At 53.3% G+C, this 16,252-nt stretch overlaps 1 protein-coding gene across 2 annotated transcripts in view; it reads right to left on the reverse strand.

The window, feature by feature from the left end:
• The window catches only part of SLC8A2 (solute carrier family 8 member A2), a 32,225-nt gene extending 16,257 nt beyond the window's left edge, over positions 1–15,968 (reverse strand). The window contains exons 1-3 of one of the 2 annotated variants that reach the window (XM_030796981.1): positions 15,547–15,968; positions 9,482–10,172; positions 177–841 (exon numbers count right to left, since the gene is read on the reverse strand). In XM_030796981.1, the coding sequence (XP_030652841.1) occupies positions 177–841; positions 9,482–10,156 (1,340 nt within the window). In that variant the 5' untranslated portion in view covers positions 10,157–10,172; positions 15,547–15,968. Of the gene's footprint in view, positions 1–176; positions 842–9,481; positions 10,589–15,546 lie in introns of those variants that run through there. The other variant, XM_030796983.1, reaches the window with a different exon arrangement.
• Between the last annotated feature and the right edge of the window lie 284 nt (positions 15,969–16,252).

Raw genomic sequence — 16,252 nt, forward strand, 5'->3', positions numbered from 1 at the left:
CCCACGTCTAGAGCAGCGCCTGGCACAAAGCAGGCTCTCAGGAATGAATGAATGAACAAATGAACGAATGAATCCTGCAGGAGGCAGTTAGGAGGCGATGAGCCTGGAGGCCGCCGGACGGCGGGACCCACGGCCTGTGCCAGCCCCCTGCACACCCCCCACCCCGGGGAACCCACCTGTACTCGTAGTCGGAGCCCGCCTTGGCCGAGCCGTCCTCAGTGCGGTAGTCCACGTAGAAGGTGCTGTTGCCCTCGCCGCCCTGGCACGTGACGGACAGCAGCACGGAGCCGCAGTTCTCCAGGCAGTGGTAGAGGCTGGGCTCGAAGAAGATGCGGCTGGCGCCGTCGTCCTCATCCTCGCCCGCGCCCTCGGCCGGCGCCGCCCTGCGCGAGGCGTCCGCCGCGTGTCTGCGCAGCACGTTCCCGGCGCCGGTCATCAGCCGCGTGGCCTGGATGCGGTAGAAGGCGCGGCTCTTCTGCTGGTGCAGCAGCGCGTAGTAGTTGGCGATGCCCACCAGCTGCTCCAGATCCTTGTCCGGGTGCTTCTGCTTGAGGTCCTTGAGGATCTGGATGACCTCGCGGCGGCTGGCGTCCAGCTCGCGCGCCTCGGCGGGGCCCGGGCCCAGGCCGCCCAGCTCACCCGGGGTTTCGGCGCCCACGAACGTACCGTCCAGCTCGATGCTCTTCGGGGGGTCGCCCTCGGCGCCTATGATGATGCCGCTGCGTGGGTCGGTGCGGTAGCGCTTGTACACGTACTTGTAGAAGAGCAGCCGCTTGTCGGCCATCCAGGCGAATACCACGCACACCGGGAAGAAGACCAGGGTCAGCAGCGCCTCCCACACCTGCGGGCGGCGGGCGTCAGGGCGAGGCCGGGCGGGCCGCCTTCTCCCTCCCCGCCCCTCTGTCTCAGTCTCTGTCCGCCTCTGCCACTCGTCTGTCTCCCGAACCCCCAACCCCGCCCCGTCGTCTCTCCTTATCCCTTTCTGTTTCTTTTTTCTTTTCTTTTTTCTTTTTCTTTCTCTCTTTCCTTTCCTTTCTTTCTTTCTCTTTCCTTTCCTTTCTTTCTTTCTCTTTCCTTCTTTCTTTCTTTTTCTTTCCTTCCTTCCTTCCTTCCTTCCTTTTTCCCTCCTTCCTTCCCGCCTTCCTTCCTTCTTTCTTTCTCTTTCTCTCTCTCTTTCTTTCTTTTTTTTTATTTGAGACAGAGTCTTGCTCTGTAGCCCAGGCTGGAGTGCAGTGGTGCAGCCTCGGCTCACTAAACCTTGAACCTTGGCCTCCCAGGTCCCGGTTCAAGCAATTCTCCTGCCTCAGCCTCCCGAGTAGCTGGGATTACAGGCATGCGCCCCCATGCCCAGCTAAGTTTTGTATTTTTTTTAGTAGAGATGGGGTTTCACCATGTTGGCCAGGCTGGTCTTGAACTCCTGATCTTGTGATCCTCCCGCCTCGAGCTCCCAAAGTGCTGGGATTACAGGCGTGAGCTCTGTCTCTTTGTTCATCTCTGCCTCTCCCCATCTCTCTCTCCTCCCCACTCCCCGTCTCTCCCCACCTCTTTCTGACTGTTCATCTCTGCCTCTCCCCATGTCTCTCTCCCCAAGTTCTGTTCCCCCCATTTCTCTCTCCCTCTTCTTCCCCCATCTCTCTCCATCTCAATCTCTGTTCATCTCTGCCTCTCCCTGTCTCTCTTTCCTCCCCTCTCCCCACCTCTTTCTGTCTCTGTTCATGTCTGCCTTTCCCCATCTCTCTCTCCCCCCATTTCTCTGTCTCCCTCTCCTTCCCCCATCTCTCTCTGTCTTCTTCTATCTCTGGCCCTCCCTTTTTGTCTCTGACTCTCTTCAGCTCTGCCTCTCCCCATCTCTCTCCCCCGAGTTCTCCGTTTCCCCCCATTTCTCTCTTTCCCTCTCCTTCCCTCATCTCTCTCCATCTTGTTCTATCTCTGTTCATCTCTGCTTCTCCCCACTTCTCTCCTCCTCATTTCTCTCTCCTTTCCCGTCCCTCTCTTAGTTTCTCTCAACCTCCTTCTTGTCTCTGTTCATCTCTGCCTCTCCCCATCTCTCTCCCCCCCATTTCTCTCTCTCCTTCCCTCCATCTCTTTCTATCTCTGTCCCTCCCTTTTTGTCTCTGTTTGGCTCTTGCCTCTCCCCGTGTCTGGACATGTCTCCATGTCCTTTTATATCTTTTGATAGATCTCCATCTCCCTCCCTTGTGAGTTTCTTTCTCTTTCTCTCTCAATACCTGTGTTTCTCCAGAGCTATTTTTTTCCCTCTCCCCATCCCCGTTTCTCTCTCTCCTTTCCCCTGTCCTTCTCTTAGTTTCTATTTCCCTCTTGTCTCTGTTCACCTCTCTCTCCCCATCTCTCTCTCTCTCCTTTCTCCCACCCCTTTCCATCTCGTTCTGTCTGTTCGCCCCGTCTCTGCTCATCTCTGCCTCTCCCTATCTCTCCCCACCCCCTTTTCTCTCTCTCTCCTTGCTCCTGGTCCTCTCCATCTCTGTCTCTCTGTTCCTCACTTACTCTCTATTTCCCTCTTATCCCTGTAAACCTCTGCCTTTCCCCATCTCTCTCCCTCGACTTCCTCCCATCTCTTTTTAACTCTGTCCTCCCTTATGGTCTGCGGCCTCTCCCCATCCCCCCACATTTCTCTCTCTCTCTCCATCTCGTTCTATCTCTCTCTGTCCCTGTTTGTCTCTGCCTCTCTCCATCGCTCTCTGTGTGTGCCACTGTCTCTTTCCCTCCTTGCCTCTGTCTCAACGGTTTTCTTAGCCTTTCCTCCTCCTCTGTCTCTCTCCCTGGCTCCCTCTCTTTTCTTGTTGCCTGGGTCTCCTTGTCTCCATGTCCCTCTTTTTATCTATTGGTAGGTATCTATTTCCCTCCCTGTGAGTTTCTTTCTCTTTCTCAATATCTGTGTTTCTCCAGAGCTACTTTTCTCTCTCTCCCTCTCTCTCTCGCTCCCTGTCTCTGTGTGTGTGCACGTGCGTGCGCGTGTGTGCATGTGTGAGCGTGTGTGCATGTGTATATGTGTATGTGCATGTGTATGTGTATGTGCGTGTGTGTGTCCTGTGTGTGCGTGCGTGTGTGTGCATGTATGTGTGTGTATGTGCGTGCGTGTCCATCTGTGTGTGTCCTTCTCTGTGTGTATGTGTGTGTGCATGTGTGTGCATGTCTGTGTCCGTGTGTGTGTGCGCATGTGTGTGTCCGTCTGTGTGTGTATGTGTGTGTCCTTCTGTGTGTGCATGTGTGTATGTGTGTGCATGTGTGTCCATCTGTGTGTGTACATGTGTGCACGTGTGTCCGTCTGTGTGTGTGTGCACGTGCGTGTGTGTGTGTGTATGTGTTCTCTTTCTCTCCTAGTCTCCTCATTCATCCATCTGTCCACCTTTTAGATGCTGAGAACCATGCCCAGCTGCCCAGGTGCCAGGAACCCAGACGTCCTCATCCACTACCAAGCAACAGACAATCCCCACCCTGTGGTCCCAGCTGCTGTCAAGGGACAGAGCCTGTGTCTCTTCTGGCCTCTCTCTCCCTCCATCTTTTTTCTGCCTGCTCCATTTCTCCCCCATCACCTGAGGGGTGCCTCCATTTCTCCAAACCTCGCCCATCATCCAGGGCCTGCTCTCTGTTCACCCAAACGCCCTCAGTTCCCCACCCATGACCCCTGCCAGTGCCTCCTTAGCATTTGCCTAGCCCTCACGGACAGGCTGTGCCTCTAATAGAGACACACATCTGGCTCTTCTGCCTCATAAAACCAGTTCCCATGCACAGCCAGGGCAGCACTGAGTTGGGAGCCTGGCTTTCCCACAGGGATGGCTGTCTCATCTCTTGGTCTATACAATGGGGACATTTCCAAGACTGAATGAGCACATGCATTCCTAGCGCACAGCATTCTCAGTTTCTGACACATGGAAAAGACTCAAGATGTGAAATTAACATTGCCTGGTCAAGCGTGGTGGCTCATGCCTGTAATCCCAGCACTTTACGAGGCCAAAGTGGGTGGATCACCTGAGGCCAGGAGTTCGGACCAGCCTGGCCAACATGGTGAAACCCCATCTCTACCAAAAATACAAAATTAGCCAGACGTGGTGGTGTGCATCTGTAATCCCAGTTATTCGGGAGGCTGAGGCAGGAGAATTGCTTGAGCCCGGGACGGGGAGGTTGCAGTGAGCTGAGATCACGCCACTGCACTCCAGCCTGGGTGACAGAATGAGACTCCATCTTAAAAAAAAAGAAAGAAAAAGAAAAAAAAGAACATCGCCATCGTCATTATTTAGTACTATTATCTTGAGCTCGCAGAGGCTCAAGACTCAGTCTGCTGGTGGCCCAGCACAGGCCTGGCACATGGAAAGCATCCAGCAAGACTCGAGGGTTTGCCTTGAAGATATTCATGGAAAGACTCAAATGTTACCTTTCTCATCAAAGATGAAGAAGAAAAGATTAAAGAGTATTTATGGGCCGGGCGTGGTGGCTCACGCCTGTAATCCCAGCACTCTGAGAGGCGGAGGTGGGTGGATCACGAGGGCCAATATGGTGAAACCCCGTCTCTACTAAAAATACAAAAATTAGCTGGGCGTGGTGGCAGGCATCTGTAATCCCAGCTACTTGGGAAGCTGAGGCAGGAGAATCGCTTCAACCCGGGAGGTGGAGGTTGCAGTGAGCTGAGATCACCCCACTGCACTCCAGCCTGGTGACAGAGCGAGACTCAGTTTCAAAAAAAAAAAAAGAGTATTTACGATGACAAGGCCCCCGAAGGCCAGGCACAGTGGCTCATGCCTATGATCCCTGCACTTTGGGAGGCCAAAGTGGGTGCATCACTTGAACTTAGGAGTTCAAGACCAGCCTCGCCAACATGGTGAAACCCCATCTCTACTAAAAATACAAAAATCAGCCAGGTGTGGTGGTGTGTGCCTGTAATTCCAGCTACTAGGAAGGCTGAGGCAGGAGAATTGCTTGAATCTAGGAGGTGGAGGTTGCAGTGAGCTGAGATTGCACCACTGAACTCCAGCCTGGGGGACAGAGTGAGACTCCATCTCGAGAAAAAAAAGGCGGCCCCCAAAGTATCTTAAAAATGAGGTTGGAAGGAAAAATATCTAAGATCCAGTTGCCACACCTGGCTATCACTGTGTTTACTGATGGCTCAGAGAACAGACAAGACTTGCAAATAGTAAAACTGCACGAAGCCAACAGGCAGATTTGGGAAAAGGAGCCGAATGTTAGGCGCAAGCTGTGAAATGAACTCTCTCCCTTGTATTAATTGGACCTACCACTATGTATATTGCGAGGGAGTCTGTATTCATCAGAAGACAATCCCAAACCCCTAAGATTTTCCTTCCTCCCTGCAGGTCAATGAAAAGTGATTCTAGCCGATTCACAATGTCTTTCTAGAGCACCCACTAAGAATGTGTCCAGCCTGGGACGGCACTGTGACATTTTCTGGTCTCGGTGGAGCAGGCACACCCCTGAGACACAGTATTGGAAATCTAGGGGTATTTGTGGGCTTCCATCATCACTAGGGAGGGGGACATGGTCTTGGCCTTTCCTGGCCTGATGACATCCAGCAACTCACGGGACAGTCCCACACAATACAGAAATGTCCCATATGCCGGCTCATTTCAGAACCTGCCACTAATGTTCTTATCCGTGAAAACACTGTTTATGATAGTTAGAATTTATAACTCTGTTTTATATATTTCTTTCTTTTTCTTTTTCTTTCTTTCTTTTTTTTTTTTTTTTTGAGACAGAGTTTCGCTCTCATTGCCCAGGCTGGAGTGCAATGGCGCAATCTCGGCTCACCACAACCTCTGCCTCCCGGGTTCAAGTGATTCTCCTGCCTCACCCTCCCGAGTACCTGGGATTACAGGCATGCACCACCACGCCCGGCTAATTTTGTATTTTTAATAGAGATAGGGTTTCTCCATGTTGGTCAGGCTGGTCTTGAACTCCTGACCTCGGGTGATCCGCCCACCTCAGCCTCCCAAAGTGCTGGGATTACAGGCGTGAGCCATTGCGCCCGGCCTATGTATACCTTTTTTAAATTTCTTTTTTTTTTTTTTTCTGAGGGAGTCTCACTCTGTCACCCAGGCTAGAGTGCAGCGGCCCAATCTCAGCTCACTGCAACCTTCACCTCCCAGGTTCAAGCGATTCTCCTGCCTCAGCCTCCCAAGTAGCTGGGATTACAGGTGCCTGCTCCCATGCCCAGCTATTTTTTGTATGTTTAGTAGAGACAGAGTTTCACTATGTTGGTCAGGCTGGTTTCGAACTCATGACCTCAGGTGATCCATCCACTTCGACCTCCCAAAGTGCTAGGATTACAGGCGTGAGCCACTGTGCCTGACCTTACGTATATCTTATATGAAGTATTTTCCTATATGGTTTAACATACTCCAAATACACTTGTTTTAAATCTCGTGGCTACCTGCTCCTCTGCCTAGACTTCTTGCATGCAATGGTTTCTGGTCTTTTCCTTTCTCTGAAGCCCAACTTATTCATTATAAATAGATGCCTGAGGCCGGGCGCGGTGGCTCACGTTTGTAATCCCAGCACTTTGGGAGGCCGAGGCGGGCGAATCACGAGGTCAGGAGATGGAGACCACGGTGAAACCCCGTCTCTACTAAAAATACAAAAAATTAGCCGGGCGTGGTGGCGGGCGCCTGTAGTCCCAGCTACTCGGAGAGGCTGAGGCAGGAGAATGGCGTGAACCCGGGAGGCGGAGCTTACAGTGAGCCGAGATTGCGCCACCGCACTCCAGCCTGGGCGACAGAGCGAGACTCTGTCTCAAAAAAAAAAAAAAAAAAAAAAATAGATGCCTGCATCTGGCTCCCTTGTCATGAGAGTAGTTGTGATGAAGCATTTCCAGGTGGAAATGCAGACTGTTCTGTTAGAAACCTTTCCTTTTTTTTTTTTTTTTTTTTTTTTGAGACGGAGTCTTGCTCTGTCGCCCAGGCTGGAGTGCAGTGGCATGATCTCAGCTCACTGCAAGCTCCACCTCCCAAGTTCACGCCATTCTCCTGCCTCAGCCTCCTGAGTAGCTGGGACTACAGGCACCCGCCACCACGCCCGGCTAATTTGTTTGTATTTTTAGTAGAGACGGGGTTTCACCGTGTTAGCCAGGATGGTCCCTATCTCCTGATCTTGTGATCCACCCGCCTCGGCCTTCCAAAGTGCTGGGATTACAGGCGTGAGCCACAGCGCCTGGTCCAGAAACCTTTTCTTTAGGCAGGGCACAGTGGCTCACGCCTGTAATCCCAGCACTTTGGGAGGCTGAGGCGGGCAGATCACTTGAGGTTGGGAGTTCGAGACCAGCCTGGCCAACATGGCAAAACCCTGTCTCTACTAAAAATACAAAAATTAGCTGACGTGGTGGCACACACCTGTAATCTTAGCTACTCAGGAGGCTGAGGCAGGAGAATCGCTGCCTCAGAGTGACAGAGAAAGACTCCACCTCAAAAAAAAAAAAAAGAAAGAAATATAAATCTTTATAACACAGTTTGGACATTATACTGACTTTTTGGGAAGCCAAATGCATAGGGGAGTTTGTTAATGAATAGCTAACATTTACTCTGTTCCAGGCAGACTATTTTAAGTCTTTCCACACCGAACAATTCAGTTAATCCTCATGGCAGCCCTATGAAGTCAGCACTCTCATGATCCCCATTTTGCAGGTGGGGAAACTGAGGCCTGGAGAAGATAATGAATCTGCTCTAGGTCACACAGTGAGGGAACGGCAGAGGTGGGATTTGAACCCAAATCTCTGGCTTCAGGTGCATGGATCAAACTCTGAGGCCACAAGATCTCTCTTTGATTACCTAAGAATTTCATATCAGCAGAAATAAAGGGGATGTAACGAAATATCTGTTATATGCTCCTTTCTTCCTTTCTTTCTTTTCTTTCTTTTTTTAGATAAAGAGTCTCACTCTGTCACCCAGGCTGGAGTGCAGTGGGGCCATCTCGGCTCACTGCAACCTCCACCTCCCAGGTTCAAGCGATTCCCCCGCCTCAGCCTCCCAAGTGGCTGGGATTACAGGCAGGCACCACCATGCCAGGCTAATTTTTATATTTTTAGTAGAGATGGGGTTTCACCATGTTGGCCAGGCTGGTCTCGAACTCCTGACCTCAAGTGATCTTCCTGCCTCGACCTCCCAAAGTGCTAGGATTACAGGCATGAGCCACCACACCTAGCCTCAAAGGCCTTTTTGAAAGCCTAAGTCAGGACACCATTCATTTTAACAGCACCTTAAACTGTATGATATATCACTGCACATTTTTCACCATGGCAGATGGGAAACTCTCTCCTCTTTCTCTCTCCCTCTTTCAGGAGCCCTGTCTTCTGGTGCCACTGTCCTCCCCTTTCCTCACTGTGGCTTCTGATCCCTCCGTTATATATCCTCCTTCACAGAAAACCTACAAGGCATTTTTCTATCTCTAGCTTCAGATCCTTCCTGGGAAGAAACTGTAACTGGCAGAAACCTGACAGATAGGCAAAAATAGATTACACACATGTGTGAATGAATCCTGGACACCTGCAAATAAATTATGCATGTGTGTGACTGAATTAGGCCAGGCCCATAAATAAATTATGCAAATGTAGGAGGCAGTCATGGGGTTGTGGGAAATACATTAGGCAAACGGTGTTAAGGAAGACTACATAGCATGCGGGTTAAGACATGCGGTGAGCGAAAGGCTAATGATTATGAGAATATAGGTATCAATTATGCAGCTGTGGGTCTAAATTTTGTCTCACTGTTGGAATAAATTATGCAAAGCGGTCACAGGGCTTATATCGATGTTGGGTTGGATGGGAGTATACGTTACACTAAATTGGCATAAATTATCCCAACATCAGAAATTGATGATGAATAATGAATGAATTATGCGAACCATGATTACATATCTGGCAAATGGCTAAATTATGCAGATGTAGGTATGTATCTATGCGAGCCCATGGATAAATTATGCAAATTGCACCAAGCTACTCAAGCCAATTAGCAATGTCAGAAAACACAAGACTGGATTATATGCAAGGGTATTATGAATTATGCGAATGAAGGATGTCTTATCGCAAAAGCGGGAATCAATTATACAAAAGGTAGGGAGTGTAAGAAAACATGTGAACATACCTAGCATTCATTACACAGATCACAGGGACTCTGTTAGTACATACAACACCCTTTTGGGAGCTAAAAGGTGCCCCTTCCAAATGAGCGTACTGTTATTAAGTGCAAAACAGTGCGTCCCTCTGGACAAATAAATGTTCGCTGCACCCTCCAGAGATATGGCTGGGTAGCATCAGCAGGACTCCAGCCCCTCCAGCAGAACTTGCCCTGTTTGGCTCAATCCCCTTGTGTAGTCTGTGACCTGCACAACCGTACTTGGCAGCCCTCTCAGATGTGGGCGTGCATTTCTACAAATACAGCAATCAACATTCCAAGCCAAGAGCACCTCTCTGGATTTTGCAGACACACATGCACCAAGAAAGCATCTATGGGTCTTTGCTCACCTGGACCACACCCGGGGAAAAAACAGCAAGGATGAGATAAAGCCAGACATAGGCGAAGATGCTCCAAGAGGCAGTGACGAAGAAGACTCTCAGGTGCTTGATCTTACGGCTCTCGCCGGCTGGGATGACATAGATGCACACGGCGATGACCACAAACATGTTGAAGGCAGCGCTGCCCACGATGGTGCCTGGGCCCAGCTCACCCGCCTGGAAGTTGTGGCCGCAGACTTCGATGACTGACAGCAGGATCTCAGGTGCGGAGGAGCCCAGGGCCATGAGCGTGAGGTTGGACACCGTCTCGTTCCAGATGCGAACGGTGCCCACGCTGGTCTCGCCGTTGGCCTTGGTGATGGTGATCTCCTTCTCTTTTGACGTGATGACCTCGATGGCCGCCATGAATCGGTCAGCGATGATGGACACTCCCAGAAACATGTAGACCATGGCCACAAAGTAGACCACTGCCCGCGCTGCCTTGTCCCCCAGCGACGGGTCGTCGGGCTCCCACACGGGCAGCAGCACCCCCGGCTGGCAGCGGTAGGACCCCTGGCAGCCCCCTGTGCTGGTGTCGCTGTCATTGGCCGGGGGAGGCGGCAGGGAGGGGGTTGGGGTGGCTGCCCCGGAGCATGGGGGAGCCGCCAGGAGGAGTGCGACCCCCACCAAGGCCAGGGGAGCCATGGGGGGTGGTGGGGTCCTATGGGGGAGGAGGAGGAGGTCTGGGTGAGGGAAGCAAACCTCTTTCTGTCACACAAAGGTCAAAGCTCATTGGGGAAGGAGGGTTGGGGGAGAAGCTGAGGACCAATGCAGGCAGGATGGGGACGAGGGCGACAGAGACACAGAGAGTGACAGACAGAGACCCACAGAGAGAGAGAGAGAGACTGAAAGAGAAGGACAGAGGAACCCCCATGCGCTGCTGGTGGGAATGCAAATTGGTCTATGCACTTCGGGAAACTACAGCTGAACACCACGCGTCGTGCAATTCAGCAGTTTTGCTCCTCAGTATGTGCCTGAGAAATAGGTCCTTATGTCCACTAAAAGGACCTACAAGAATGTTCATAGCAGGCCGGGTGCAGTGGCTATGCCTGTAATCCCTGCACTTTGGGAGGCCAAGATGGGTGGATCAGGAGTTCGAGACCAGCCTGACCAACATGGTGAAACCTCGTCTCTCTAAAAACACAAAAATTAGCTGGACAGGGTGGCAGAAGCCTGTAACCCCACCTACTCAGGAGGCTGAGGCAGGACAATCACTTGAACCTGGGAGGTAGAGGTTGTAGTGAGCTGAGATGGCGCTACTGTACTCCAGCCTGGGTGACAGAGTGAGAATTCATCTCAAATAAAATAAAATAAGAATGTTCATAGTAGCTTTATTTATAATAGCGCCAATCTTCAAACAACCCAGAGGCCTATCAGCAGTAAAATGGAGAAATAAGTTTGGAGGATTTGCACAGTGGAATATTATAGAGCACTGAAAAGGGAGTGAACTATTTGCTACTGCACCCAGCACATGGATGAATCTCACAGATGTCACAATGGCTGAATGAAGCCAAGCACAAAAGCACACAAACTGCAAAATTCACTGAGAGGCAGGGACAGGAGGCTCTGAGTTTGTTAGGAGATTCAAATGGTCTCCAACTCGGCCCTTTGAAAGCTCTTGCTCAGGATTTGGGCTGTGGCAGGTGTTGGGCCATGTTTGTCTGTTTCAAGTGGGGCTGGGGAGGGGTTGCTGGAGGGTCTCATTCATGTCCCTCCCCAAGGTGATAGCAGGCATCAGTATCTCCAGCTTGCCTGCGTCTGACCTGGGGTTTTCCCCAGGCTCTGTAAGTGGGGCAGTTCCTAAGGGGCTGTGACATCTAAGGCCCTGTGCTGGGCTTTCTGTCCCATTTGTGGGTGTGGCGGTTCTACTGTTTCATTATTTCTCTCCCTGCCTCTGGTGCTGAGTTTGAGTGGCTGTTACCGTGTCTTATCTGGGTTTCCTTTTAAAACACAAATCGCTGGACACGGTGGCTCACGCCTGTAATCCCAGCACTTTGAGGCTGAGGCAGGTGGATCACTTGAGTTCAGGAGTTTGAGACCAGCCTGGCCAACATGGTGAAACCCTGTCTCTTCTAAAAATACAAAAAAAAAAAAAAAATTAGCCAGGTGTGGTGGCATGTGTCTATAATCTCAGCTACTCGGGAGGCTGAGGCATGAGAATCGCTTGAGCCAGGGAGGCAGAGGTTGCAGTGAGCCGAGATCATGTCATTGCACTCCAGTCTGGGCGACAAAACCAGACTCTGTCTCAAAAACAAAACAAAACCAAAACCAAAAAAAGCCCACAAATCAGCTTGCATCATCCCTCTGTTGTTCAGAACCCCCCATGGCTCCCATCTCACTCCCAGCACCAACGTCCTCTCCAGGGCCCGTGAGATCCTGCACAATATGGCCCCGACTCCCTTTCTGGCCTCTTTTCCCACCCTCTCCCCCTCACCCAGTCTGCCTCAGCCACCCTCTCTTCCCCTCTGCTCCTCAGCCTTACCAAACAAGCTTCTGCCTTGGAGCCCTGGCACCTGCTGTTCCCCCTTCCTCGAACACACTTCTCTATTTATGTATTTATTGTTGAGACGGGGTCTCACTCTGCCACCCAGGCTGAAGTGTAGTGGCACCATCACAGCTCACTGCAGCCTCGACCTCCAGGGCTCAAGTGATCCTCCCTCCTCAGCCTCCCAAGTAGCGTGCACCACCATGCCCAGCTAATTTATTGTAGAGCCAGGAGTCTCTATGTTGCCCAGGCTGTTCTTGAACTCCTGGGTTCAGGTGCTCCACTTCCCTTGGCCTCCCAAAGTGCTGGGATCACAGGCGCATGCCACCGTGCCCCGCCCACTCTTCCCCTCATATCCGCTAGCCTTGCTCCCTCCTCCCTTTTGGGTTTCCACTCTGATGTCAGCTTCCCCGAACACCCCATCCAAAATGACACCCTCCCCCTTCGGGGAGCGCCCCTCCATTCCACAGGTGAGAGGACCAAGGCGCAGAGAGGTTACGGAACTTGCCCACATCATCCAGCACCAACTCTAGCTCCCAGGTCGCCTCTCCAAGAGTGGCCCTGACTCTGAGCTCCACTGCCCCACCCTCATGTTGCCATGGTAACCCAGTGGCTTATCAAAAGAGAAGGAGAGGAGGAGAGGTGTCCTGGGAGCCTCCACCCTCCCAGACCCCTCTGCCACCAGCCTCATTTCTTCCAGGGGCTTCCATTTACTTGAAAAGTTCTTCTGAGAGTCTAACCCACAGCCCGTCCCCAACTCACACCCACATACCCATGGGCTGGGAGCTGGCTCCTCTGGGGGAGGGAGGCAGCGTGTTGGCAGAACTTCCCAAGAAGGAGAGAGCAAGCGAGGAGCATGCCTGTGTGCCTGTGTGTGTGTGTGTGTGTGTGTCTGTGTGCAGGCAGGGGTGGGGAAGAGGGGTGATTCTTAAAGGGCCACCGCACAATTAGCCCCCTCAGCAAGGCCCCTAATGATACGTCTAATTAGCAGCCCCCTAATTAGCAACAACTTAGGCATAATTACAAACCCACCAGGATCCAAAGCAAAGGCTCATGCTCCCTTCTCCCTCCGCCTCCCCGGCTTTCAGGAGAAACAGGGGCCAGCCAGGAGTCAGGAATTCTTCTAAAGCATCAAACCAAACCCTGCTCTCTCCGGGAGGAAGCCTTGGCCTGGGAAGTCCTCCCTCAGGTTTAACCACCTGTCCCTCCTACTGCAGTCCTCAAGGGAGACCACAGCTAGGTGATGGGGGTTCTCACCCTCCTAGCCCAGGGGCTGGGTCAAGCACAGCCTAGTGCAATCCCCTTTTCCTGCAAAACCTGGTTTCTCGCTGGGGCCTTGCGGCAGGAGCAGTCAGGGAGAGAAAGCACTAGATAAATATTTGTGAAATGAATGACCAAGAGGTCTGAGCCCTGACGCCGGGGACCATGGGCTCCCTCTGCTCCCGGCTCCTGCCTCTGCTTCTCCATCCACCAGCAGCCCTGAAACCCAATCTGCTTTTAGAATCCAGGGGCAAAAGGATCAGGTGGAGCCCAGGGTGGGAGCGGGGAGGGCGGATGGCAGGTACTGTCTCCCAGGGCCATCTCTCCCTCCCTTCGTGGGCCTGCAGCCAGCTGGGTTGGCGGTGAGCACCCCTGTTCTGCCTCACGTGCCTCTTAGGTCCTTGGTCAGAAGAACCGGACTGCATGCCTGGGGGTGGGTGCAGTCTGGCATGCCAGGTAAGACCCCTCCCTCAGTGGGGCGGCGGGGGAGGGTGATTTTCTGACTGTGCCTGTGTTGGGGGGCTGGCCCTTGCAGGACCTAGCTGGGGACTCAGACTTCTAAACATGCACGTTTACTGCCCCAGCGTGAGCGCAGGTGCTCTCGCCACCTCAAAATGGTCCAGTGTGGGGATCACACCACAGAGCTTGGGTGCTCGAGGCTGTGATACACTGATAATAGGTAAACTGAAGTCCAGAGGAGGAACAGGGCTCTTAACCTAGTGCTCTTTAAAGCCGTCTGAAGCCCCCCCCGTGGGCACTGTCACACAGGGCTGGGACCTCACCTGCAGCCAGGAAGACATACACACACACACACACACACACACACACACACACGCACACACACAGACCAGGGCTACAGGCACAGCCTCATACCTTTTTGCCATCACTCACTCTCTTGCCCACCTTCTCCAGGGCCCCCTTCTCTTAAGGAAGGCAGACAGTGTGTTGGCCAGGGCCCTCTCAGCACCCCCCAAGAGGTGGCGGAGAAGCTTTTGAGACCCACCCCCCACTGAGACAGTGTGAGGCTGGCACACCAGGAAAGGGATGGAAGTGAGACTGCAGGAAGGACTGGCTTGGTCTAACCCAGTACCTAGTGCTTGCCCGGAGCAGGAAAGGCGCTCAGTAATTATCAACAAGAATGAATGAATCAAGAGCTGGACAAACAGCAAGAGGTATGGAAGTTAGACGGTAGGAAGGACTGGTCCAGTTACACGAGGAAGACTGGGGAGGTTAGATTGAAGGGAGGTCTGGTCTCATCTCTACTACAAAGGCTACCAGTTAAACTGCAAAAAGGACCGGCCTCAGAATGCCAGAAACAAGGCAGGGGGAGGTGGGCTGGGTTCTCAGGGGAGAGCTGGGGTGGGTGCCGGCTGGGAGGACTGGAGAGAGCAGGGGAGCTCTGCTGAAGTGGGGAGAGGAGTTTAGAGGGTTTAGAGGACTCCAGGCCTGGGGGAGCCCACTCTGCGGGTGGGGGGTCTTCTTCCTCCAGGTCTCCCCTGCCAGGGGTGGAGACAAAGGTGTGTGGGAGGAGGGTGCACTGGCTCCCAGGGAGAGCCAGAGAAGAGGAAAGAGAGAGAGAAACAGAGACTGAGATATCCAGAGACAGAGATGGAGACGAGGGGGAGATGGGGAGAGAGACAGATAGAGAGAGAGAGAGAGACACGCGGACATGGGAAGAGACAGAGACACAGAGAAAGCAGAGAGACAGAGAGACACACAAAAGCTGAGACAAGGGAGAGAGGCAGAGACACAGAGACACAGAGAAACAGAGATGGCGCAAGAGGAAAGGAGAGAGAAACCCAGGACTTAGAGACAGAGCCCCGGGGAGACTCCGAACAGACGCCGGCACAGAGACACAGAGAGAGGGAGACAAGAGTGAGAGACTGAGAGACAGGGACTCCCACAGGCGGCCAGACTCTGCTAGACAGAGACCCTTGAGATATGTGGAGAGACAGAAAGATGAGACCCAGACACAGGAAGGCGGGGGCAGAGGTAGAGAGCGCGAGGGGGGGGTGCCCCAGACGGGGTGGGGGCGGGGTGTCCTCGCCCCCCAGTACCCAGGCGGTCCCCCTCCCCAGCCGCCGAGAACCAGGAGGGACTGAAGGTGTTGGGGCGGCTGGTGGCACTCCCACCCCACAGAAGGTACGCGTGCTGGGCCAGGCAGCCCCCCACCTCCAGAAACCAGCCCAGGGAAGCCAGCTCCAGGCTTCCCGAACCGCCCCCACTCCGCGCCTGGGGTAACCCCGTCCTTTTCCCACGCCCCCACTTCCCCACCAATGGGGTCTCTTACCTGAGGCTACAGCCTGGAGCAGGTCCCCCCAGCGCTGGGCTGGCAGTGGTGGGCGACTCCGCCCGAAAGAGAGAGAGAGATTGAGAGAGAGGAAAGCCGGAGACTGAGAGGGAGAGCCAGGGAGGAGGGGAGGGAGAGGGGATAGAGGGAGGAGAAGAGGAGAGGGGAGGGACACGGGGGAGGGGGAGTCGGCGAGGGAGGGGGAGGAGCCGGAGAGAGGGGGAGGAGGCGGAGGCGGGCAGAGGGGAGGCGGCGCGGGAGGCGGGGGAGGCCCGGGGAGGGGCCTGGGGGAGCAGGGCGGGAGGAGCAGGGAGCCCGAGCCTCCTCCCCAGCCTCCAGGTTCAGCACCAGAGGCAGGGGACAGCAGCGGAGGGCGCTCCTGTGCGTTTCAGAAGCAGCCCCCGCCGCCCAACACACACACACACACACACACACACACACACACACACACACACACACTCTCCCAGCCATACAAGGGCCAACAGCTACAAATAGTTACAGACTCACAGAACTAGGGGGAGGGCAAGAATGTTTAGCTGGAGTCAGATCCAAATTCACATACTGTGCCTGCACAGCCTCACAAAGGAGGCCAGAAACAACCACAAAGACACCCATTAATAAGAATAACAACAGCTGGCCATGCATACAGGCAGCCCTGACCACGTGCCTGGCATCGGCAGCACATTATTATTACTTGAGACAGGGT

This window comes from Nomascus leucogenys, chromosome 17, assembly GCF_006542625.1.
Source record: "Nomascus leucogenys isolate Asia chromosome 17, Asia_NLE_v1, whole genome shotgun sequence".
Taxonomy (NCBI): domain Eukaryota; kingdom Metazoa; phylum Chordata; class Mammalia; order Primates; family Hylobatidae; genus Nomascus; species Nomascus leucogenys.